Here is a 27154-nt window from a genome sequence, read left to right as displayed (position 1 = left end):
TCATAAAAAACCGTCAATTCCGACCTGATTTTATCAAAAAAAAATGCCGCTACAGTTTGGCAAAAATAATTTCCTACGCAAATCTCACTTGAAACAAATGAATAATACCGCGTCAGTTATAAACAAAACTATTTATAGTTCCCATCCGTTTTCCATTGAAACAAAAGCGCGATAGGGAGCTAGCGAATAGAACAACAAGACGTCAATGTATTTTTAATCGATTATTTCGGAAATTTAAAGAGCATCCCAGCCTCAACATGGCGTTGAGTCTCTCGCTTTCTGCGTGAAAACTTATTTCCAGAGCTCAGCTATCTATATTTGTCTTAAGATGTTTATCTAGCTGGCCAATGAGATGATAGGTAGCTTATGCTGCGTTCGACAATTTCACGATTACATTTTCGAAGGAATCATTTCAATATATTAGTCCCTGACATGGTTTCTATAGGACGGGCCATCCGTTACAGAGCTTGACGCATTGGGAAATAATAAGTTCTTAACACATGGACTGAGAAATCTCGGGCGTAATAAAGAAAATACGTTTTTTTTAATTGGCTTATTCATCAACGTAGTCTCCATCCAGAGCCATACAATCATTTCAGCGCTGCTCTACAGCTTTGTAGAACACTTCTTACGACGATTTATCTTTTGCCTCAAATTAGTACTGTCAACTGTTGATGTCCACTGAGATGAGGATCGGTTTGATTCCGGAGTGAAATGATGGATTCATGTTTTATCCATTGTTACATATCTACGCAAAAATTCCGGTTGGTTACGTTTAAGTATGGCAAAACGCTGCCCCGAATAATCAACACGTTCTTGTTTTCTCACAGTCAAATTTTCATGCAATATAAAGCCAACACGTTCTTTTGATATTTTTATGATGTTAGCTAACTCACATAACTTCACTTTTTGGTGAGTTCACAGAGTTCTGCATCATCGGTATCTCTACGACCATGTTTGAAGTCAGGAAACCAACGTTTTGTTGCTGTTTCTGATAAAGTGGAGTCATTTATATTTGTTCAGCTATCTATATTTGTCTTAAGATGTTTATCTAGCTGGCCAATGAGATGATAAGTAGCTTATGCTGCGTTAGACAATTTCACGATTCCATTTTCGAAGGAATCATCTCAATATATTAGTCCCTGATATGGTTTCTATAGGATGGGCCATCTGTTACAGAGCTTGACGCATTGGGAAATAATAAGTTCTTAACACATGGACTAAAAAATTCCGGGCGTAATAAAGAAAATACGTTTTTTTTAATTGGCTTATTCATCAACGTAGTCTCCATCCAGAGCCATACAAGCATTTCAGCGCTGCTCTACAGCTTTGTAGAACACCTCTTTTGTAGAATGATTTATCTTTTGCCTCAAATTAGTCCTGTCAACTGTTGATGTCCACTGAGATGAGGATCGGTTTGATTCCGGAGTGAAATGATGGATTCATGTTTTATCCATTGTTACATATCTACGCAAAAATTCCGGTTGGTTACGTTTAAGTATGGCCAAACACTGCCCCGAATAATCAACACGTTCTTGTTTTCTCACAGTCAAATTTTCATGCAATATAAGGCCAACACGTTCTTTTGATATTTTTATGATGTTAGCTAACTCACATAACTTCACTTTTTGGTGAGTTCACAGAGTTCTGCATCATCGGTATCTCTACGACCATGTTTGAAGTCAGGAAACCAACGTTTTGTTGCTGTTTCTGATAAAGTGGAGTCATCTATATTTGTTCAGCTATCTATATTTGTCTTAAGATGTTTATCTAGCTGGCCAATGAGATGATAGGTAGCTTATGCTGCGTTAGACAATTTCACGATTCCATTTTCGAAGGAATCATCTCAATATATTAGTCCCTGATATGGTTTCTATAGGATGGGCCATCTGTTACAGAGCTTGACGCATTGGGAAATAATAAGTTCTTAACACATGGACTGAAAAATTCCGGGCGTAATAAAGAAAATACGTTTTTTTTAATTGGCTTATTCATCAACGTAGTCTCCATCCAGAGCCATACAAGCATTTCAGCGCTGCTCTACAGCTTTGTAGAACACCTCTTTTGTAGAATGATTTATCTTTTGCCTCAAATTAGTCCTGTCAACTGTTGCTGTCCACTGAGATGACTATCGGTTTGATTCCGGAGTGAAGTGATGGATTCATGTTTTATCCATTGTTACATATCTACGCAAAAATTCCGGTTGGTTACGTTTAAGTATGGCCAAACGCTGCCCCGAATAATCAACACGTTCTTATTTTCTCATAGTCAAATGTATATGCAATATAAAGCCAACACGTTCTTTTAATATTTTTATGATGTTAGCTAACTCACATAACGTCACTTTTTGGTGAGTTCACAGAGTTCTGCATCATCGGTATCTCTACGACCATGTTTGAAGTCAGGAAATCAACGTTTTATTGCTGTTTCTGATAAAGTGGAGTCCTTATAACACTTTTCAGGTCATTGCTATTCTTGAGCGATATTGTTCCCATTAAGAAACAGTGTAAAATTAAGACATGAAATTGTTTTTGGTCCGTTGTTTTGAAAATAACATATATATATATATATATATATATATATATATATATATATATATATATATATATATATTAAATTAATGTCCATCGCCAGCACCATCATGCATTTGAATTCAAAGTCTTTTGATGCTGATGTATTAACAGGGTAATATCTGGTAACTATGACAAGTATAGAATTTGTATACATTTAATTATCAGTTTTAATCAACAGAAATATTCTTCCATGCAGGATTCCCTCGGTTTGTTCTTTCAGTTTAACATTTAATATGTTTTGTTTACTAGAGCATCAGCTGCATCGAAATCACCACTTCTAAAATGGAGAAATCGATGAAGGATATTACAAAGATGTTATATAGAAAAACTATCAATTATAAGGAATGTGTGGAAAGAATTAATGCTAATCTAGGTGAGTTTTTTCTAATGGTCACTCTGGAATAATGAAATTAAATAGACTTCTTCTCCTGGGAAATCAAAATGGACCTCTATAGCATCACTATATAAAATGATCATCGGAGAAACAACAAACAACGCGACTCTTCGGAACCTTTAGAACGATCTTTACGACGATGGACCTTGTGGAATGTCCAACCTAGAAAAATAGCCTTAAAAGTATAGCTCAGGCCTATTCCTATGGCGCGGTAGGTGATCTAAAAATTTCAGAACGTGGTCACTTCCCCGGGTGTGGGGAGGGGGAAGACGGTCGGTCCGAGAGCTTGGTGAAAATCTCAGGAAAAAACAAAACCAGTCAGCACAGGAACTCCTGAGAAGCTGCTCATATTTTTACATCGTTGACACAGGTACGTTTTCCAAGCATATGTCTTATGTAAGTCTGCGCCGCCATATTGGAATCGGTTAGTGACGGATAAGTGCGATCATTCAGTGACAACGGCAGTGAGGAATCGGTGTGATCATTTAATTTCTTTTCGTACATCACCAGTGGGTATGCGCCATCTTTAATTTCGTTGATTTTTTTATGTTCTCAAAGATTTTCGACGAACGTATCGCGTGTCACGTAACCATATTAAGACAATTGAATCGAAACTTGACACCAGGTGACTAGAAAAACAATCATATTACAACTCCCAACTAAATATTGATATAATAACGGTATTAAAAATGTTAAAGTCTTTCAATTTTGAATGATTTCATATAGATGATGAGTAGTGGATCAGTATTATCGATTATCTTTTTATTAATTTTTAATATCCAACTAAACATTGATACAATATAGGTATTAAAAGTTTTAATTTTTTTGAGTATTGAACGATTTCATATAGATGATGAGTAATAGATCAGTATAATGGACTATCTTTTAATTAATTTATAATGTGCATTATTTTTTACTGATTATTTTTTAATTTATTGATAAAAAATGCTTATAAATATTATTTAATTTCGCTGAATATTATTTTTTAAATGATATAAATGATTTTTAAATATAATAATTCAAATATCAGAAATGTCATGGGATATTTTTGAGGTTATAATATACTAAAAAAACACAGCATATTATTTAATGTTTTTTCATATATACTTTAATGACATTTTTATAGCAGTATTAAATGTTTTGATATATATAGTTCTTCTTTCACTTGGTGTATTGTTCCATTTGATTACTAATGAGTTATTGTACTCAAAATGAGTAATCTTTGGTAAAGTATTACAATTCTTTCACAGAACTAGTTAAATGCGTAAGAAAAATCTATTTTAAAAATTTTATTGTACGATTTAAAGATTTTTTTGCAGTTTTATCTCGTTATTGGTATAAATATCGTTGTAGTTTGTTTCTAAAATATCGAGGAAAAGTTACGTGAGAATGGTCGAGTGTTTTGAGGTCGGAACCGGTGGAAACGCATCGAAAATACATTCCCCACCCACTGGATGCCGTGAATACGGTAATACAACACTGAAAATGCCGCGTTCAGAGCCCAAATTAGGTGGCCGTGTGCAACTTATTTTGCTGAAACTTTGGACGCGCGCCAAGTCGTCTTATTTTTATCTCGCCGGTCGGTTTTTCGGTCACTCCTAAAATAGAATATCGTCGTACATACGATCTCTCGGCCCCTCTGCCGTCTACCCGGACATTTGAATCAGAAACACTACCCGCCCAATATAAAATCGAATATAACAACATTCGCCAATTCTTCGTAATTAAGTCCCATAATTACTAAAGATTTTCTTACATTCCAACAGCCATAATAATAACAACATCAGAAAATAACTATATTGCACTAATAATAATACACTGGGTGATAACGATGCACTATGCGGGGTACAATTATAATATATGATATATACTAAATTATTATAATCAATTTACTCCATTTTTATATAAAAAAATATTTTAATTTTTATATAAAATTATAATGGAATAGCCTTATGGTATTTTATTACTTTTTTCGTATCCGCATTTGTCAATTTCCGCGCTTTTTTATTGAATAAGTAGAAATAAGAAAATGAAGAAAGAATAAATATTTAATTTATATTTTGTCGGAGTTTTACGCTATTGTTGAATGTTATATTTAATTTATAGTTTCTTTTTTAAGTTTTGATACAATATTAGAACTTTATAATCATCTATAACTTATGATGAAAAACAATTTTCATCACAGTAACTATTTCTTTTTAGACGCCCAGTATAATGTCAAATAAAGCAATATTGACAAATTCCTTATAATTAAGTCCCGTAATTAGTAAGGATTTTCTTACATTCTAATTATTACTAATTAACAACAACATGAAAAATTAATAAGGTCATACTAATATAATATATTAAGTAATAATGGGGCACTATGGAAAAAACGATGATAATATACGCTACATTATTATAATCGATTTATTTAATTTTTAATTAAAATAAAGCTTTTAATCTTTATATTCCAGTGTATAGAATCATAATATAATATTCTATTATATTTTATTCCTCTTTTTGTATCGGGATTATTTGTCAATTTCGGCGCTTTTTTGTTGAATAAGTAGAAATAAGAAAATGAAGAAAGAATAAACATTTAATTTATATTTGTGGTAGTTTTACGCTATTGTTGAATGTTATATTTAATTTATAGTTTATTTTTTAAGCATTCTTACAATATTGGAACTTTATAACCTTCTATAAATCATGACCCCACAGTAACTATTGCTTTATTAATTTCAATTTTTTTGGGTTTTTTATTTGTCCATTTATGTAAAATTAATCAAATTGCCAAATCAGAAATAATACACGTCCAGTATAACGTTAAATAAAGCAACATTCACCAATTCCTTATAATTAAGTCTCGTAATTAGTAAGGATTTTCTTACATTCTAATTACTACTAATTAATAACAACATGAAAGGTCAGAAGGTCATACTAACATAATATATTAAGTAATAATGGGGCACTATGGAAAAAACGATGATAATATGATATACGCTACATTATTATAATCGATTTATTCAATTTTTAATTAAAATAAAGCTTTTAATTTTTATATTCCAGTATATATAATCACACTAGAATATTCTATAAGTAGAATAAGTAGAAATAAGAAAATGAAGAAAGAATAAATATTTAATTTATATTTTGTCGGAGTTTTACATTATTGTTGAATGTAATATTTAATTTATAGTTTCTCTTTTAAGTTTTTATACAATATCAGAACTTTATAACCATCTATAACTTATGATGAAAAACAATTTTCATCACAGTAACTATTTCTTTTTAAATTTCATATTTTTTTTGACGCCCAGTATAAAGTCAAATAAAGCAATATTGACAAATTCCTTATAATTAAGTCCCGTAATTAGTAAGGATTTTCTTACATTCTAATTACTACTAATTAATAACAACATGAAAAATTAATAAGGTCATATTAATATAATATATTAAGTAATAATGGGGCACTATGGAAAAAAAAGATGAATATATGATATACGCTAAATTATTATAAACGATTTATTCAATTTTTAATTAAAATAAAGCTTTTAATTTTTATATTCCAGTATATAGAATCATACTAGAATATTCTATTCCTTTTTTATTTATATTTTATATATTTTATTCCTTTTTTCGTATCGGCATTATTGTCAATTTCCGCGCTTTTTTATTGAATAAGTAGAAAGAAGACAATGAAGAAAGAATAAATATTTAATTTATATTTTGTCGGAGTTTTACATTATTGTTGAATGTAATATTTAATTTATAGTTTTTTTTTAAGTTTTTATACAATATTAGAACTTTATAACCATCTATAACTTATGATGAAAAACAATTTTCATCACAGTAACTATTTCTTTTTAAATTTCATATTTTTTTTGACATTTTATTTGTTCATTTATGTAAAACTAATCAAATTGCTGAATGACAAATATAGACGCCCAGTATAAAGTCAAATAAAGTAATATTGACAAATTCCTTATAATTAAGTTCCGTAATTAGTAAGGATTTTCTTACATTCTAATTACTACTAATTAATAACAACATGAAAAATTAATAAGGTCATACTAATATAATATATTAAGTAATAATGGGGCACTATGGAAAAAAAAGATGAATATATGATATACGCTAAATTATTATAAACGATTTATTCAATTTTTAATTAAAATAAAGCTTTTAATTTTTATATTCCAGTATATAGAATCACACTAGAATATTCTATAAGTAGAATAAGTAGAAATAAGAAAATGAAGAAAGAATAAATATTTAATTTATATTTTGTCGGAGTTTTACATTATTGTTGGATGTAATATTTAATTTATAGTTTCTTTTTTAAGTTTTTATACAAAATTAGAACTTTATAACCATCTATAACTTATGATGAAAAACAATTTTCATCACAGTAATTATTTCTTTTTAAATTTCATATTTTTTTTGACATTTCATTTGTCCATTTATGTAAGTAACCAAATTGCTGTATGACAAATATAGACGCCCAGTATAAAGTCAAATAAAGCAATATTGACAAATTCCTTATAATTAAGTCCCGTAATTAGTAAGGATTTTCTTACATTCTAATTACTACTAATTAATAACAATATAAAAGTTAATAAGGTCATAATAATATAATATATTAGGTAATAATGAGGCACTATGGAAAAAACTATGATAATATTATATACGCTACATAATTATAATCGATTTATTCCATTTATAATTAAAATAAAGCTTTTATTTATTATATTGCGGTATATAGAATCATAATATAATATTCTATTATATTTTATTCCTTTTTTCGTATCGGCATTATTTGTCAATTTCCGCTTTATTTTATCGAATAAGCAGAAGTAAGAAAATGAAGAAAAAATAAATATTTCATTTATTTTTGTCGTGGCTTTACGCTGTTGTTGAATGTTATATTTGATTAATAGTTTCTTTTTTATATTTTTCTACAATATTAGAACTTTATAAATCATCACAGTAATTGTTGATTTATAAAATTGAAATTTTTTTGACATTTTATTTATCCATTTATGTAAAACTAATCAAATTGCTGAATCAGAAATATACAGACTCAGTATAAAAGCAAATAAAGCAACATTCGCAAACAAACAAATTTTAATTATCATTAATTAATAGTAACAACATAAAAAATTAACAAAATTACAGTAATATTTTATATAATGAAATAATATGCAATAAACTATGATAATATGATATACACTACATTATTGTAATCAATTTTTTCATTTTTAATTAAAGAAAATCGTTTAATATTTGTATATCGGTATATAAAACTATAATAGAATATTTTAAATGCTGTATTTTACATGGACATCATTTTCTCTTACTTCTTGAAAAAAAAGGCTGAGTTTTTTGCTCTAAAAAACTCTTTACATATACATACACTAGCGACCCGCCCCGGCTTCGCACGGGTGCAATGATGATACTAAATTAAATACACTACAGAAAAAATATGAACGTTGTATATAAAAACATAGCGGCCCGCTCCGACTTTGCACGGGCATAAAATATATAGGCCTATGTCACTCAATAAAAACATGATTAAAATCGATCCAGTATTTTTGGTTCATTCATTACTGCCCTTGGCCTGCACGCATTAAATTTGGAGTAAACAATTCCTCTTCCCCTATACTTACTATGAAGATTTCCTGCTATCTCTGGAATATCTAAATTCATACAATTTTTATTACATTACACATTTTTAAACGCAAATTTTAAATTTGTAATATCTCCGAAAATATTTGTAATTTACATGCTGTAAGGAACCATATTGATCTATATTAATTGCACACTGTATTTAAGGTACTTAATTCGATAAGGATTAATGCCGTATTGCTTAAAATAGCTTCGTAAATAAGCCATTTTCTCACGTAAAAAGTAAACAATAAAAATGGTTAATGTGGGTTATCCCTAAAAGATAAACATATACCATCGCGGACTTTCTTGTAGACCTTTTTATGGTGTACAATACTGTAGTACATTAATTTGACCTAACTCGTAGGGTTAGGCAGCTTTTTTGCTAATTGCTAAATAAGCCTTAAAAAATAGGTTAATTTACGACATCACGTTAGAAACCTCTAAAATTAGCAATGTTACCTTAGTATATTATGCATGTATTATACATATAAACCTTCCTCTTGAATCACTCTATCTATTGAAAAAAACCGCATCAAAATCCGTTGCGTAGTTTTAAAGATTTAAGCGCACATAGGGATATAGGGACAGAAAAGGCGACTTTGTTTTATACTATGTAGTGATGATTGAAATGAAATAAAAAATTAAGATATTACACAATTATGATATAATTAACTTAACAAGTATATCCAGATTCAGACACGCGTTGAATAAAGTACGATAGTAAGTTAAATGCGAAAAATTTAGGCTGTTGAAGAATGAGTTGTAAATCAGAAATTAATTGGTTTGCTCTTTCTTCCAGAACAACTAAAACTCTCAACATGGCGGACGATGAGGTTAGGTAAGTACCCCAAACCCATACAACGTTAGTTTTTTATATTTTTTATCCTAACAAGCCCTTTCTTCTTTCCTTTTCATGTACAACAGTATGATCATAAAGTGGGCATCTCTATCACTGACTAAAAAAAGAGGTAAATATTCACGAATGCATGCTTTTGTGTGTGTTTTATAGTATTTTTTTATAGAAATTCTAGGAAAGCCTGCTTAAAATACATAATTTTATCATTATGATAACACAGATTATTCATAAACTCCAGTGGATTTTGGCTTAGTCCTGTTCTGATTGATACTAGAAAATAATGGAGTTTGTGAATTAATTTGTTGGTATTATCCTCTTAGATAGCTTGGTAGCATATATCGAGTAATTTAAAGAATAATGGCTGTATATATTATGGTAGTTGCTTTTTTTCCGTACATATATATTTTAATAAAGTTAGAGTAGTGAGGTAATGAGTAGATCCCCAGCTTGAGTAAGTCTGTTCTTGGGTAAAAACAAGAATCACCGATTTATCTAACATTTTGAGTGCCTTGTTCTGTGTGTTAACTAATTGTGTCAACGATAGGAAATATGTTATTTTATATATTACACATATTCAATTTTGATCAACGTATTGCAACACATAATTAATCCATATTCATATTTATTATAACAAGTCAATTGAAAAGTCCCCGACCTACTAGAGTAAAACACATTTTTTTTGCAAAATTAGTTTTTTTATTCAACATAATTACCTTCAAGGGCGATACACTGATTATAGCGACCCCAAAACTTTTCGATACAATTTTTGTAGTACGATTTGTCCTTTGCTTCAAAAGAGGCCTCAGTTTCGGCGATCGCCTCTTTCTTCCCAGTCAGCATTCTTTTGAGATCTGAGAACAGAAAATAGTCACCAGTGAGGGCCAGATCTGGAGAATACGGTGGATGAGGAAGCAATTCGAAGCCCAATTCATGGATTTTTGCCATTGTTTTCACTGACTTGTGACACGGTGCATTGTCTTGGTGAAGCAGCACTTTTTCTTCAAATGCGGCCGTTTTCGGCGATTTCGTCCTTCAAACAGTCCATTGTAATAGTCGCTGTTGATGGTCCTTCCTTTTTCAAGGTAGTCAATGAAAATTATTCCTTGCGCATCCTAAAATGCAGATGCCATAACCTTGCCAGCCGTCTGTTGCGTTTTCCTACGCTTTGGAGCAGGTTCATCGTGTGCAGTCCACTCGGATGACTGTCGATTGGACTTCGGAGTGAAATGATGGAGCCACGTTTCATCCATTGTCACATATAGATGCAAACATTCGGATTTATTACGCTTGATCATCTTCAAACACTGCTTCGAATCGTGAACTCGTCGTTGTTTTTTGTCAAAAGAGAGCTCGCGCGGCACAAAGCTTTCTCAAACCCAAATATTCTTGAACTTTTCAATTGACGTGTTAGAGGCGTGTGAATTAATTTCTAAGGTTTAATTTAAATTTGATTTAAAATTAATTCACAGCTACATAAATGTGTTGCAGTATTGCCCACAAATGTTTCATCATAAACTTCATACTAATAGTACTGAACATTGAGCACCAGTTTTGTACACAGTTTTTACACTGATTTTGATCGACCACGATGTTTTTACTTACTGCACCTTGAATAAACACGATATTCACATCCCAACACTAAACAAACTAAACAATTCTTGACGCACCATCCGGAATATCTATCTAATTCTCGTTTTCTCTTATTTTTTCCAGAAAAAGAAGTTGGAAGAGGCACGTAACGTTGACCAATCCAGACCGAATCATCACCATCTTCTTCTTCTTTGCGTTTTTCCCCTCACCACTCCATACGAGACGTCAATTGACGGGCTTTCGTTGGTGTCAGATAAAGCCTGTCACTTGACGGCTCCTTTATCGAGGTTAAACGGTGAGATCAGCGTTTTTATTTCGTTTTTGTGATGTTTAGGAAAAGAAGAGGAAACAAGCCGAAATCGAGCGCAAGAGGGCCGAGGTCAGAGCTCGTATGGAGGAAGCCTCCAAAGCCAAGAAGGCCAAGAAAGGTTTCATGACTCCTGAAAGAAAGAAGAAACTTAGGGTAATACATCCGTTTGTCTTGTGAAGCGTTTGCTTAAACTTTGTTCTTTGTACAGTTACTCTTGAGAAAGAAAGCCGCTGAAGAACTGAAGAAAGAACAAGAAAGGAAAGCAGCCGAGAGGAGGCGCATCATTGAGGAAAGATGTGGTAAACCAAAACTTATTGATGAAGCCAATGAAGGTAAAATTTCTTTCTTATTATTTATATTTTTATCGAATTTGAAACCCTATGGGCACGAGTCACACTCATTTGTCGACTTTTCATGTAAATATCTCAAAATCCCTCAATGATTCTGACTCATGCTTCGACATATGCTGGATGTATTCCAATTCTACGAGCATCCAGCAATTTTTAATCAGACCATCTCTTAAATTTACCCAGGAAAATTCTCTTCTTCGTCTCCTCGGACGCAAAACCGACGTCCACGTCGGTCGAAAGCGGCGAATTTTTTTTTTCGAAAAAAAAACGACATTTTTATCAAACCAAATTCATGATTTTTCTGTTTTTTCTTTCATCTGCGTTATTTAGAACAACTTAAGAGTACATTGAGGCAATATCACGAAAGAATAGCAAAACTGGAAGACGCCAAATACGATTTGGAATACCTCGTTAAAAAGAAAGACTTTGAGGTTAGAGAACGAAGCTAATTTAAATTTGCACGGCGGTTTTCTTTCAACAGCTAAAAGACGTCCAAATTTACGCGATCGATGTTGGACGCTACAGAGACCAAATGCTCCTAACGACAAGAGTCTGAGGAATAAATTACAGAATCGATTTTTTCTAGGACTTAGTTTCCTTCGCCATTTCTTCATCAATTAAAGCGCCTTCGCCACTTTTTGAATTATTAAAATATTACCCACTGATGTTGAAAAATTTATTGCAACTGGTTCAGGAAGATGCTGATACCTCCATGGTTATTTAGCCATAAAAATAAAAAAGCACTTTATTGCATAATTAAGTAATAATAACAAAATAATAGTCCAGTAATTTATTTATCAGACTCGACCCTATATTAGCACCACTTTTATTGCACACCACCACAGTCACGCATGTTACTCACACTGGTCCAATATTCTCTAACAAAGGGGGCATTTGATTTTTTGCGAAAATGTAGAAAAATATGTCAGCAAACAGTATCAGTAAATTTGGACTGACCTGAGAGCGATTCTCAAAACAGAAACGGTCACCTATGACGATAATCATCATGGGGTGTCTTATTTGGCTAAATATGAACCCCTTGAGCAGCACTGTATTCTTTTTTTTTGTATATTTTTAACGAGAAGCACCAGTTTTTCCTTTCTCAGCTTCTTGCTTTCCTCTTTTTTTGTTTTAATTTTAACAACTTCTCCATTTATCGGTATTTTTGTTGGAGAACGCGACACGCGCTCGTGGTTAACTTCAAGTATGATGTGAATAGCGAAATAGGGTTGATACGAATTAAAATCAGGATATGTCGTTATATATAGCGGTTGTTTGGTGGATATTTTTTGATGAAATGAGTTGTAATTGCCTGGATAAATTGTTTAAAAGTTATTTTTGATGCTCGAGTGAATTTAAACGATCAAATAGTGGATAGAAATTAATTTTTAATAACAGAAACGAAAGTTTGAACAATTTACCCGGTGTATATGCAACTATTGATCGCCCGCCATATCGAAAATTGATTCGAACGCGGATTCGGACCAGAACCGACACTAAATAAGAGTATATTGTCTAGGTACGATAAAACAAGTATGTGAGGGATACTATAGACGTATTGTCGACCTTGAAAATAAGAAATACGATCTTGAAAAAGAAGTGGAACTCAGAGAATATCAGGTAGAATCGGAAGTCACACCGATGAGAGAGTGTGTGTTTCGAAACGAGAGACGTTTTAATCAGCGTAGACCTCTTAAACGTAAAATAACAAACACCAGAAAACGTAGAAACGCTTTTTTTTTCGCACAAGTTATCCCTATTTTTTGTGGCGAATGCGAGACAGCTATTGTTCGAACAAGACGACCTATCTTTGTCGTTTGCCGATTTGTCGTTACTTTCCCTGGCAAGATGCTGGTGATATTTGGTCGTTTCCGCTCGAAAAAATTCAATTCTTACGTACGTCCTCCAAATTCTCCCTGTCTAGTTCCCCCCGACCGCCAAATATCACCAACCGAGGCATGAACCGACAAAAATACGAGCTCTTGGGACGAGATATTCACGATATTTTTTTTAATACTGATTTTGTTGAACCAAGGCTGATGTTTTTTGCTTAGAGCTTACAGTATGGTCCTTTTTTATCCCATTTTTTATCTCTCTTTCTCCGTCTCCACACGGATCGATTGGGTTTTCGTGCGACTACCAACAAAAATCACGAGACTTTTTTTTGAGAACGTACTTCAAACGAGCGACCATTCAATTCCGCAGCGATCTCGGCTATTGTCGGCTCAGTTCGGAAGTCATCGAATGATTAATATTTAAGATGCATGAAGTTATTACAATCTTGTTACTATACTTAAAATAAGGAGTAATTGATTACCATACATTGTATCAAAACATCACGTGAATTCACAGCAGATCGTTATTTTCAACGGTATGATCCTTAATTATTAGCCGATTGTTTCCGAGTTAAGTCGATCAAAACCAACTTTGCATCGGAATTGACAGTTTGTCGGTATTATCGGCGGCTGTGACCTCGAATATTTTCGGCTCAGTTCGGAAGTCATCGGCTTGAATAATATCATTGATTCCTAAAAATAATAGTTATTTTACTAATATTATTCTTGTTAAATATTTTTTACTATACCTAAATAAAATATGGAATTATTGATCGTTATATATATTCTCTAAAAACGTCGCAAGAATTTATAATAAGTCAATATATTCAACGGTATGATAAACTTAATGTATTAGCCGATAGTTTCCGAGTTGAGTCGATCGAAGCCGACATCACTTCGGGATTCACCGTTCGTATCGGCGATTGACGATCGATAGAGTTCAATCACTATGTAAGAGTTCTGTTGTTTCTTCTAGCCGAACTACAAACGATTTGCCAAAGCTACTACCAAAGAATTTGTAAGCTTGAAGGGGATAAATATGATTTAGAAGTAATCGAACGTATTAAAGATGCAGAGGTACATGAATTTTAATACACGATACACTGGGCCTTTTTTTCAAGTTTGATTATAAAGTATAGGCCAGTACAGATTTAAAAACAATACAGCGAAGAATGACAATTTTTCTGCCCAACAATAACTTGACACGTCACGATACGTTGATTTTTTTGATTAAATGGACGCGGGAGAGTTATTATTGGGTATTGCATTGCTATGTAAAAATCCCTTTGCTTTTAGAGAATATACTTTTCAATTCTCCTTAGTAGACCATGAGAATAGTTCTGTAATTTTTCTTTTTTTGCGAAAGTCCCGCATTATTATCCAGATTTGTTAAAATGACGACACCTATTCAGTGATTTTTTTGCCTAAATACATACACTTTCATTTTATTCAGTCCAAAGCCACTTATTTTGACAGGCTCAGGTAACACGCTTGTCCGATGTAATAATTCTAAGTTATTCATTTCAATAGTTCAGTTATAGTTTTGCTCAATCAGTGAAAGAAACTTATGGTTCCTGAAGAAGTAGTTGTTATACGTATCTTCAATCAATTATGAATGTTGAAAAATTAAGATCATTCAGCTTATTTAACGGTTCAAGAATGTTTTCTTCACACCACTTCAGAATAAATTGTGTCTGGATTTCCATACGTTCAACATCACTTCTTAGTAGTTAATTTTTGGAAAAATCAAGATTGATTTTGTTAAATTAAATAATGTCTTAATGATCTCGGTTCAATTTCTATCAGAACAACTACTTCAAAATTGAAAACTGAAGATTTTCTCATTAGAATCTCTTTCATTTCCAATTTTCTATAGATATCATTACTCCTGAAGTAACACAAAGAGTTACAATACTCCTCAATATCTGATATGCTGGTTTCTTCCTCGCGTGGATACCGCTTGGATGTCATTTATACTTAACTGGGTTATGTTGTTCATTCAGTTTATTTCAACTATGGTTGGTTTAACTGTTAATATAATTTGTCTATAAGCTGGGCGACAATAAATAACTGATTTTGTAAAATAAGTGGCTCTTGAGACTCTTTCATACCTCTATCATTCAACAGATCTTGCTGTACATTGGCCATTCCCATTAGAACATAATGTTTGTACAAATATGCGCAACAAAATGTATTGTGATTGTCGTCGAATAAGTAACAGTTAATTAGTTAATCATAAGACAAACTTATTAAGGGGTAAACAGCTTGTAGCCCATTTATTTACTGCTGGTTCCGCTATTTTCGGTTTCAGCAACTCTAAAGAGGGTAATTAAGGAGTACTATGACCGCATGTATATTTGCGAAGAGCAGAAGTGGGATTTGGAACGCGAAGTTAGAAAGCGAGATTACGAGGTACAAACCAAAATGTCATTTGTTTTTCTCTCATCGCATTTCGAGTGTAGCAATGATTCCCAGACCTCCGGATCGGCTGGCGAACGCGTCTCACCCGTCGCCGTTAGTCACCGCGAAACGCCAGTTCCCTCGGTCCTTTCGAATCATTGATACTTGAAATCCGAGCCCGCCTGGGAAACATGAAAATCGTGCCTTCGCCTTTTCCTCGACAAAACGTCGCCTTCGCCATTTTGTCATCGTTATCAGATGCTTTCGCCACGGTCCGGTGTAAGACAGATGCGGGAGGATTTTGATGTTTCCGAGGTTCGGGATCCTCCCAATTTAATTGATTGGCCACCAAAAAAAAAACAGAAACTTGACACATCGCTTGTTTTCCAAAATTTGTTCATAACTTTGTCAGATGAGAACCTCATTCATGTTACCCACAACTTGTAAATAATGAGAAATGTATGTAATGTGACAGTTTACATGAAGCGTCTGCCGTTTATATATTGTTCCCAAATCCTTGCATTAATTTTTTTCCCCGAATTTTTAACCACTATTTGTGGATTTTTGTATAGATATATTTATTTTTTTTATATTTTGTCATCCTCTACCATCCCGATAGGCCTCGCTTCTGCTCTTGTTCTTCATTTATTTGCGGCTCTAATATCACGCTCAACCTTGCAGGAATATTCCTATGCATTGGTCTGTATTCTTGCACTAATATTTGCCTACTTGGATCACTGCAAAGTCGTTGTTCATCAACTCGTGCGAACAAATCGAGTTTTAACGGTCTGAGTTACATAGACACGACAAAATAAGGGCCATCGAGAAACCGCCAACAGAATGGTGAATGCGCCTATGTAACGATTTTTTTTGCGGTGGTCCACCATCTTAATCACCATCTAACACCTACTGATCTTCAATTAATAACTCGAGAGAATACAGGCCAACGGCGGCATGGCTCTTCATGAATAATTAACACCTACTACATATAGGAAACTATGTTGATGACGAAGGAAACTAGGGAAAAACGTTCCAAATTTCCAGGATCGCGATTAATTTCAGCGAAATAACGGAACCGCAGTAAAGGAAGTGCCATGCTTTTCTTTCTTTTAGATCCCACAGATCCCGCAGCACACAAAAACTATTCTGTACAGTCCCGAAAGAGCTTAGAGTTTTTTTTTATTAATTAATTATTAATAATATCGAGTTGATCTAGACCGCAGACTAAACCCTCATAGAGTCAACAGGAATAAATCATTGTGCGATTGATTAATTCTTGGGTTCACTGTAAATATATCCATCAGGAAGTGAATGCATTTTTGTCTCCGTCTATATATTTTTTTTTGACGAAGTCTATTGTGTATTGTGTAAATATATATATATTTTTGTTTTTTGAAGTAGATAGTACTACCTGCAACTGAAGAACAGTTCCCCTACCATCTTTTTTTACATATATGAATATTTTTTCTTATCGTGTATATATGTTTTTTTGAATCGTTACGTCTATTTTTATTTCTTTTTTTCTCTCTCTATCTATCTCTCTGTCTATCCTTTATTCTTACTAACACTGTATCACCAAAATGGCTGCCGCTTATCTGTCCGGTTTGTAAATAGTTTTTGTGTTTACTAAAACAAAACGATATGTGTGTGAAAATGTGGTTATGTTGCACGTTATTTGCACTTAATTGTTCTTTTGTTTATTCCTCAGTAAATTGATTTACAGTTTCCTTACACTATGTACAATATGTTAAAAACATATTTATCAGTAACAATGATAACATCAATGTGACAACATAAGTTCAACACTAACTTTAATTTTATTGAAAGAGGCTATGAATTAAAAAGATTAGAACCGTAAACGGTACGTTATCTGTTATTTTATATACTAGTGTTAAGAAAATTAACATATGTTTTCTTCCCTACTTCACAAAAAATATTTGAACCACCACTAGGTATTTTTGATTCCCATCTATCTAAATAAACAAATCCATATGTTGTTACGAACATTGTTGAAGAAAATATGTTTTTCACCAAATCCTATATATACTTCTCTTTAGATTCTGAACGATGTCTATAATGTTATTCAAACATCCTCATTTATTATTTTTCACCATATCAACCAATAGTACTAGAAGAATAAACAAAAGAGCAAGTTATCACTGTTTTTTTGTGTTCTATTAGTTGTTTAGTTAATATCTCGTGCATACAAAACTTGAATATACAATATGACGTTAGAATATCGTTGATTGTCTCTCACTCTGTATATACTGTTCATCCTGTATATTCAAAGTCTGGTTTTCTTGATGTCTTACACTATCATCGAACATATCTCTAATCGTTCTTTCCCCACCACCAAATAGATCAACGACCTGAACAGTCAAGTCAATGACCTCAGAGGCAAATTGTAAGTATCCATCCTCATCGTTATTGGACCTTCGCTTAACCATAACCCTTCTCTACAGCGTCAAACCCACCCTGAAAAAAGTATCCAAATACGAGAATAAATTCGCCAAGCTGCAAAGGAAAGCCGCCGAATTCAACTTCCGTAACCAACTCAAAGTCGTCAAGAAGAAGGAGTTCACCCTCGAAGAAGAAGACAAAGAGGTAAGTGTTCGGTTAGAGGTGATACCGTACGAAGATATCGTCCCACTGGATGAAGATCGTAGTTATTCCCCATACTCTTTTTCTTCTAAATTAATTTAATGAGATTCTATTCAAGAAAAAATACAATTAATTGATAGGTTCATCAATTTTTCATCTTATACCTTCATAGGAATTCCAATATTAACTAAACTATTGTAACGAATAGTTGCACTATTATAATTTGACAAATAAAATCAATAATAGTGTTTGAAGAAATCCTTTTTCATGACTTACTAGATCTTCTAATCTTATTGTCATCTATATTTACCTACATATTCGAAATTGTACCTAATTGGCACTAAAATATTGTATATACATTTGATGCTTTCTTAGACTTCTTCACTAGATTCTAATCATATATTCATAGTTAGAAAAAGATTCAACTGAATTATTCAATGATTGTATTCACTTCTTTGAGAATTAGTCCTCTCTTTTTTAAAATTTCTTTTAAAATGTTTTTTTTACTTGTTAATTTTTTTATTGTTACTATATTATACTTATTTAACGTAGTCCATTGGAGCTTGATGATTAAAAATATGGTGGAAGTTTTGATGAAAAATTGATGGAATACATAGGCCAACAAAAGAATGTTAATTCTTATGTTTTTTTTTTTGATGCTGAAAACTTATTTGATATCGATTTTATTATGATTCACAATTTCTCATAATATGATACCCATTACATATATCGAAAAATTGAGAAAACGTCACAAAAATGTACCTACTTTAATATATTAAATCACTAAATTATACATATTTATCATACAATCTTTTCACTGTTTTCAGTTCCTTCTATAGCCTTTTTTCGATGTGAGTGTTGAGTAAACCGTTACCCATCTTGTTGATGTTTTGTCGTCCTTAGTATCGCTTCTTTCCATCCACTTTTCTTTTCACTCGCATTACCCAAATATTCCGGAAATATTCAAGATATTCAAGACAAGACAGTTAAGAAACCTCACATAAAGATCTCTACAAATTGTTTCATTAAGCTCAATTTGTTGTTGTATACTTGTATTATAGTTGTAGCAGAAGCATCATTTTTGGGTGTACATAAATTGTATGAAAAATGCAAAATGACCTTCTTACTGGACATCAAAGTTTTTCTTAGGGACAATTATATTTTAAGCCAATGTTTCTTGCTCTGCTATCTCAGTCTGAAATATGAAGTCATAGTAAATCCCTTATGTTGGCTAACGAATAACTAATTTGCAAAAAACATTCCTTCGCAATGACTGAGCATAAATACTATTACGTAAAAATACATAATTTCATTTATTTTATTCTGAAACACTAAAATATGAGAAATTTAGTTTTTATTATTATTTTCGGAATCAGCATACTAAATAACACATAAATCAGTTTAAATTATTTAAAAAAGATTCTCTATCGTTGGCCTGTGTTATAAAAACAACAATTAGATGTGTCACATTTATTTTCATCGATTATTTTAACGCTGTTCTATTTTAACTGTCCCCCTCTGACCCGCCGCCCCCTCTAAGATATTTAATTTAATAGCACACACAAAAAATATTCCAACGAGATCTGTTTCGCTTTTACAGAAGCCCAAACAAGAAAAGGCTGAATGGCAGAAGAAGTAAAATTCCACCACTAAAATACGATTTTTTAAAATTATTTTTTCTTATCGAATATTTATTATTACGCACACTGTCAGCGGTCTTTTATTTGAACCACAGATTGTCAGCACTATACCATAAAAATTTAACAATAATTTATGTTTAATTTAAACCAAATAAAATTGTAATTCTACGACACTTTGTAGTTTTCATTTATTGGATTTTTTTGTTATTTTTGGTTTTATTTTTTTGGGTACCTTCTGCTACCGGATATTTTTGCGACATTTTTTTTTGATAAAAGAAAAACAAACACAGGCACACTTTTTTACGTTTTGCATCTATTTTTTGTATTTTAACCGATTTTTTATACTTTCTTCTTTTTGTCCTCCTCTCTTCCCCCGCCCCTTTATTTTTGTTACTTCTTATAAAATAACAGGAATAACAGGTGAGACTCTATTTACTTACTTTTGCTACATTTTCATTCTTTTATTAGCTTTAATTTTTTCAGTCTTTAGAAAGCTTTGGTGCTATTTTAATTTAATTTTATTTCTTCTTTTTTTCTAGCTCTAGCTTTGAAAAAATATAAAATTAGCTTTGAAATGCTTTTATTACTACAGTTGATATATGGCAAAACCACACGTTAATTTTTTTTAAATAGTTAGTAGTAGGGATTGTAGCAAGGTTCTTGGTTTTCAGCTTCGAACTTGAAGTGCAACATGATCAATGATATTTAAGATATTTAAATTTAATTTAAGCTAAGCCATATTACATTTCTCCAACTAATAATGTTGCAGTTCAATATATAAATACGTGTTAGAGTTAGTGCCCGAACTGATTATTTATTTGATGTTTCAGAAAAAGCCTGATTGGTCCAAGAAGGGAGAAAAGGTACAGGAAGCGGAAGCATGAACATCATCTCGAACACATCCTAAAACCTCAGTTTTATGTTAACTATTTTTCCATAATTACTAAACGAATACACCCGTTGGAGTGCGACATCATGTATTGTCCTCTACACCGCGACAATCACTTGTATATTTTGTTTATTGTTTAAACCTTACGTGTTTATAATAAATCCTATGATACAATATTAAATTATATTAAGTGTGTATGTACCGTGTCTTATTTGTCGGTTTCCTTTCAGAGATCAGAGTTCTCATTATTTTTTTAATAGAAATCTCATTAGTTAGTAAAACAAATTAATGAAAGAATATGTACATATATTGTGCAAATCAATTTTCGGAAATAATACCAAAAAATAGAATAATACTACATATGTTAGGAATTTCATACATTTATACATTGTAGACATCACTATGTTTTAAAGTTTTAACTTTTGTAAGTGTCAACTTTTCTCCATCTTTGTGACAAAATTTAAATATTATGTTGAACAAACGACACCTCTTTAGAAACTGAAGAAACTACTTCTTCTAAAATATCGATACCAATAATCTTATTATTTATCATTGTTGGAGTAAATTAAACAAAATATTTAATAATAATTATTTTAATAGAAACTGTCCAATTTCCTGTAAATGTAGTTTCAGTGGCTTGTGACCATAACTAAGAAGCTATATGTTAATCAACTTAGTAACAATCAATAAAGTAAAATAACATTGTTTTTTTTTTCAATTATTAATAAATTATTACTGGATGTTGCTCATTTAACTTAAAAATTGTCTCTAAAGTGGCTTAAAACTAGGTACTTATTAAGAAAGATCCATTAGCTCTTACTTAGCTGTTCTATAATAAAATAAACAGAAAATTAGTAACATTTTGTAGTATTTGTAATTGTTAATGCACTTCATTATACAACTTCTAACTTTTTTTTCTTTTTGATGTGCTGTTTCTAACGAAGTTTTGCATCAATATTTATTTCAAGGTACTTAGCGTTGTTATTCTACTGGATAATAGTATCTATATTGGTATATAAACAACTTTGTTGTATGAACGTTCAATATGCAGTGATTTACTGTCGTTGATTTTTATTCTACATGTCCGGGTTCACTTATACAAGTTCATCAACAAATACAGCATAGTAACATTATCTATTTGGGTTTGTCACATATAGAACGTAGGTAAAAGACAGTGCCCAATCCCAACGGCGTACACCGGCTTTTGTTTATTTCATTATTGAGCAAGCTTCTTCTTATTTAACTCTAATCACCCTGGCTGAGATATAGGATGTGACCCTATGTAGCTGGTAAATTGTTGTGTCTTTGTGTATAGAACCACACTGATGCGCACGCATTAGGTTTTTTCTATCTAAAATTGATTTTTACCTCTTATACAGGAGTATTTGGAGAATTTAATAGATAAAATTCTACTTCATTTAGTGACTTTCCAAATTTAAGAATCACAAAAGCATCAACCACTTTCCAAACTTCCGAGATATAACATAACATTGTAACAAGTAAAGTTTGCTGTCAAAGATTTGACACAGTTATAGTTATAAAAAAATTACACGTTAACTTACACCATCCATTGTTTCCGCAACAATAATTCATAGAATTAGTGACAGTAACATACATATTGGCGCCTTCATCACCAGAGTTTATGATGACTTGATACACCTAATCTGTTTATTCCGAGGTGGAGATAATTTACAGTCAATTTCCCATTCAACAAGTAAGCATTTGTGTGGAATAGATTCCTACCAATTGGTGATGATGAGATGACAGAGAATGTGGCAAGTGAGGAAATATCTGCTATAAAATATTGTAATTAAACCTTAACATTATTAACATAAATTTAATTAAAAATAACATTATTTGTTTTGTAATAAAGCTTAAATAGACATAAGAATAATTAAAAAGAGATTATGTCAAACAAGGTAACTTTTTGCAACTATTAAGATACCCTTTTTTAAATATATATGTTTCTGGGTGTTGAACTTACTGAGTACTCGATATAATACTCCCACTACATTTTGAATAAATAGAACTCTGAACAGATTTTGTTTAATAATTTGTCCAGTTTCTAATCCACTGTTTTTAGTCTACGTCAGCTGTTAAACGTATCAATTATCATGAAAAATGTGCATCAGCTGAAACTATTATTTTTTGCAGGAAGCAGGTAAGACCTTAGCATCAATCTTATTCGTAATATTAGAGTGTTAAAAAATCATAAACCCTCGAATTATTAACAAAGCAGAAGGCGAAGCTCCACCGGAAGGTTCGGAAACCGCCGAGGCTCCAGCGCCCGCTGAAGGTGAACAACCTCCGGCCGAAGCCCCCGCAGAGGGTCAACCAACTCCAGAAGGCGAAGCAGCTGAGAGCAAGCAAGAAGAAGCATCAGCAGAAGGTACATAAAGGTTTTTTAAATTTAGCCAGGAATTGATAATTGATGTTTCTGGTGTTGTTCCAGCTGCAGCGACGCAGGAAGCTCCTCCACCAGCTGAACCTGAACCAGCACCTCCAGGTACAAGTCTTGTTTCTTTTTAAACACTGTTTAATACGTTATATGATAAAGTGATTATTGTATGTCTTTTTTTGTTATTGTTGGTGAACGATATTTGAATGGAAATGAATCCCCAATAAAAGGTTTAACAATATTTTCAATGGTATTTTATTCAATAAATGAATAGATACTTTCTTCGTCAACTTAAAAAATGTATTTTTATGATATGTAACCACCAGTACAAATAGGAATGCTGAAAGTTGTTTAAAGTAGGTAGGTCATCTCATGTCATGTAAAAAAATAAAAATTATTCGTTTTTGAAGGAAATGATAATATTAGTTATATATGTTAACGTTTAAAGTGCGATTATTTGGCGTTTAATTACAATTATATTCTCCTACCGAGATCTACAAAGAATTAATTGGTGTTGTATGGCTCTAGTTGTTTTAGTATTTCTTGTAACAAATCAAGATGTCAAATGAGATCTTGCAACACCTTTTAATTCAACATGCGCGGTTGATCATTTTTCCTTCAAAATCATGGTCATGAGATGTTGAAGGCTTGCTGAGCCCTTTTCCGCCTGCACTGTCTTCATTTTCTACTTCCACCTCATAAATTTAGGACGAAATAAAAATAATAAACAGTCTGAATATGTAATAGGTCGAATAACAAGTAGAAAATTCGGATATTGCACTAGTTTTCTCGCTTTTCATACATCATCATCATTAAAAGTGTTAATAATTTGCACAAAAACTCTTCATCTAGTGTAATCACATATAACTTCAATGTAGTTTTCGCATTGTTCCATTAGATAATATTTTCGCCAGTAATATCAACCAATAAGAATATATAATAAGACGTAGATGATAGATTTACGAAGCCTAATTTTTTTATTTCTGCACATACACCAGATACACAAGACTGAGGATGAATTATAATCACCTAATATTGATTATAATTTACCTGCAAGAATATATAAAAGTGCTAAACATATTCGTCTCTGTGTTATGCTCGCAGAAAATGGCTTCAAAACAAACAAACACGTTTTAGAAGTGAAGATACTATCTTGCCTATAAAATCAGCTTCAACTTGTTGATCTACGAATGGTATGATTTTATTTTATATTCATGTATTTTTTAAACATATTTGTTGAAGAATTAATTTTTCTGACTTGATGCGTATACATCCAGTTCTCTAGTGGATAAGACATGCAAAACTTTCTATGCTTCTATATTTTGTCTTGTATAGTTTTTATGTTAATGTCAGTAGAATAAAATGATAACATTGCAATTTTATGGTTAGAGAAATCTGTTACAAAAACCGGAAAGCAATTACCGAAACACCTAGTATTAACCACCAGTCATTAAACCGCCCATTGTTAAACACCCGTCCTTTATATATTTAAAGAAAAACTCAATTTTCTAGGTCCTTTCGAAACGTTTAAACAGCTAATTCTTAGCGAGAACTACGACATAGTCACCCTCCCGGAGACCGTACTGGCCCCAACCGAGGACAAGGAAGCGGTAACCATCCCCAACTATTCTCTGGTGGAGAATCGTAAGAACAGTGGTGATGGAGTCGTGATGTACATCAAAGATTCGTTAAAATATAAGGTGGTCGATTTCGCCGTCGACAAACCCGACATACAAGTCTCTCTCGAAGATCTGATAGAGAAATTGAAGGCAGCTCCCGGTAAGGACTCGCAAAACGAGCATCAGGATCATCTCCACCAGTCCGCTCGATCATCAACATCGGATAAGTGATTCATCGAGTAAATCTGTGACGTAGCATCATTTTCTAGCGTTACCAGCACTTGTTCATCAATAATCTTCACCATAATGGATTATTTGAGTTCAAACAAACAGATGTGGTTGAACGTCATGGTTTAGATTGTTTTGTTAATAAAAAAATTGGTTTTTCAGCTGAGACGACACCGGGAGAGGGAGCACCGCCTGCTGAAGGAGCTACACCAACTGAAGGGGCACCAGCTCCTCCAGAAGGCGAAACACCAGCAGGTAAGAGTTATTGTTGTTGGATGTTAAGCAACCTGCACCTAAAGAGGAACTTATTAACAGTTATTATGTGATAATTAAGGTGTTGTCCTCAATAACTGTCACCAAATTGCCACCAACTTGTATGCATGACATTTTTATTTGAATCTAACTGACGCATATTTGTAATTTATTCTGAACGTCCATCAAACTTGGAGTAATACCCTTCCTTAGGTACAATCCAAAAATATTAAAATTTGAGATTATATTGTTTTTTTATTTTTTGAGATATTTTAGATACCGTGCCCGTACTATTCAGTGCAGCTGCTAACACATATTACATACGCAAAAAAATATTTTCAATAAAAAACGTCGCGATTTGAAATTTATTAAAACAAATCCTCAAAACAACGTTTGCCGGTTTATAACTCGTACTTGACACTCTCGTAACTCGTACTCGTAAAAGGTACTTGCATGTTAAGAAAAGTGGCACCACATAAATGTTAGATTTACTCTAATTGTATAATATTTGATTTAAACTAGCTTATTTTATAAGAAATCAGGAGAGATATATAACCAGGGAAGGGACTAGATGAACAGTGTAGGATGCTTTAGGAACAAGGAAATGATGTTAACCTTGTTTTAGAAGAAAAGCAGACTAATTTTAAGAATTAATTTAAATACATTTAAATAATTAATTCGAAAAAAATCTAAACATTTTATTTTCTATGGTGGACATCAAAATAATTAAGAGGTGCTTAGAATGACTGATACTTGTATGAGTAATCTGTCTCATTATTCTGATCTGTTAAATTCGCTTATCCTAATTTCTTGAGTTTCTTACTAATTAATCAATTTACCTACTTTCCAGCACTACTGTAACGATATTTCCAGCATAATTATTGCTGTGATACTCACCTTAACTTCTCCTAAATAAAAATAATAAATACATAAACTAAAAATAATTACTGCTGCAGCAGGAGAAGGAGCTCCGTCAGCCGAAGGTGCCGCACCACCAACTGAGGGCGCTACTCCTGCTGAGGGAACGGCAACCACGGAGGGAGCTACTCCTGCTGCCGAAGCGCCAGCTTCATCGGAAGGAACTCCGGCTACGGGAGATGCAGCTGCGGCACCAGCACCGTCAGAAACTCCGGCAGCCGAAGCTGCTCCCACGGAGGCTCCACCTGCTGAAGCCGCACCAGCAGAAACTGCCACGGAAACACCTGCCGCACCACCACCAGCCATGGAAGATTTATCAGTAAATATACCACCCGTTGAGTCTCTTCCAGACCAACTCATCATAGAAGGTAACTAACATATTAATTTTAAAATATTACGTTAATATGAGCGTTTTCTGTTTAGCCGCAGCTTAGTAATTCTTCGCAGGAATGTGCTGAAGATGTCGAGTCGAGTGAGTGCCATGAAGGACAAAAAAGTATTAATTTTAAAGCATATTACAGTAAATTATGGTATGTAAATATGAAATAGTCGTTAAACTGTTTGTTGGATTAGATTCTTGTTGAACTATATAAATTATTGTGTGTTGAATATATTATTTTTCAAATTAAAATGATGAGATGTTCTACAG

At 32.6% G+C, this 27154-nt stretch overlaps 1 protein-coding gene across 16 annotated transcripts; it reads left to right on the top strand.

Moving 5' to 3' along the window:
- Nucleotides 1-3172: 3172 nt before the first annotated feature.
- wupA (troponin wings up A) lies at nt 3173-27148 on the top strand. Of its 16 annotated transcripts, none has more exons than XM_076418474.1 (15): nt 3173-3337; nt 9419-9452; nt 11189-11206; nt 11400-11528; nt 11584-11707; nt 15872-15972; nt 18321-18364; nt 18423-18564; nt 21032-21065; nt 23324-23479; nt 23543-23596; nt 25001-25267; nt 25498-25590; nt 26544-26873; nt 26929-27148. In XM_076418474.1, exons 2-15 carry the CDS (start codon nt 9438-9440, stop codon nt 26937-26939), a joined length of 1518 nt encoding a protein of 505 aa, XP_076274589.1. In that variant the 5' UTR covers nt 3173-3337; nt 9419-9437; the 3' UTR covers nt 26940-27148. The 16 variants fall into 16 exon arrangements, with proteins under 16 accessions (XP_076274589.1, XP_076274595.1, XP_076274590.1 ...); XM_076418480.1 differs by lacking the exon at nt 15872-15972 and adding an exon at nt 14537-14637; XM_076418475.1 differs by lacking the exon at nt 15872-15972 and adding an exon at nt 13245-13345.
- The last annotated feature ends 6 nt before the right edge of the window (nt 27149-27154 follow it).

Source organism: Rhynchophorus ferrugineus, unplaced genomic scaffold, assembly GCF_030347505.1.
Source record: "Rhynchophorus ferrugineus isolate W39M unplaced genomic scaffold, kcgeb_rfMv2 rfM11, whole genome shotgun sequence".
NCBI classification, from domain to species: domain Eukaryota; kingdom Metazoa; phylum Arthropoda; class Insecta; order Coleoptera; family Curculionidae; genus Rhynchophorus; species Rhynchophorus ferrugineus.
The sequence above is the reverse complement of the archived record's forward strand: the minus strand, read 5'-3'. Positions and strand labels throughout refer to the sequence as shown.

Excerpts from the sequence above, each read along its gene's own strand:
- wupA (XM_076418474.1), top strand. Across the intron at positions 15,973-18,320 it reads TTAGAAAGCGAGATTACGAG|ATCAACGACCTGAACAGTCA; the intron begins GTACAAACCAAA and ends ACCACCAAATAG. Across the intron at positions 23,597-25,000 it reads ACCTGAACCAGCACCTCCAG|GTCCTTTCGAAACGTTTAAA; the intron begins GTACAAGTCTTG and ends TCAATTTTCTAG.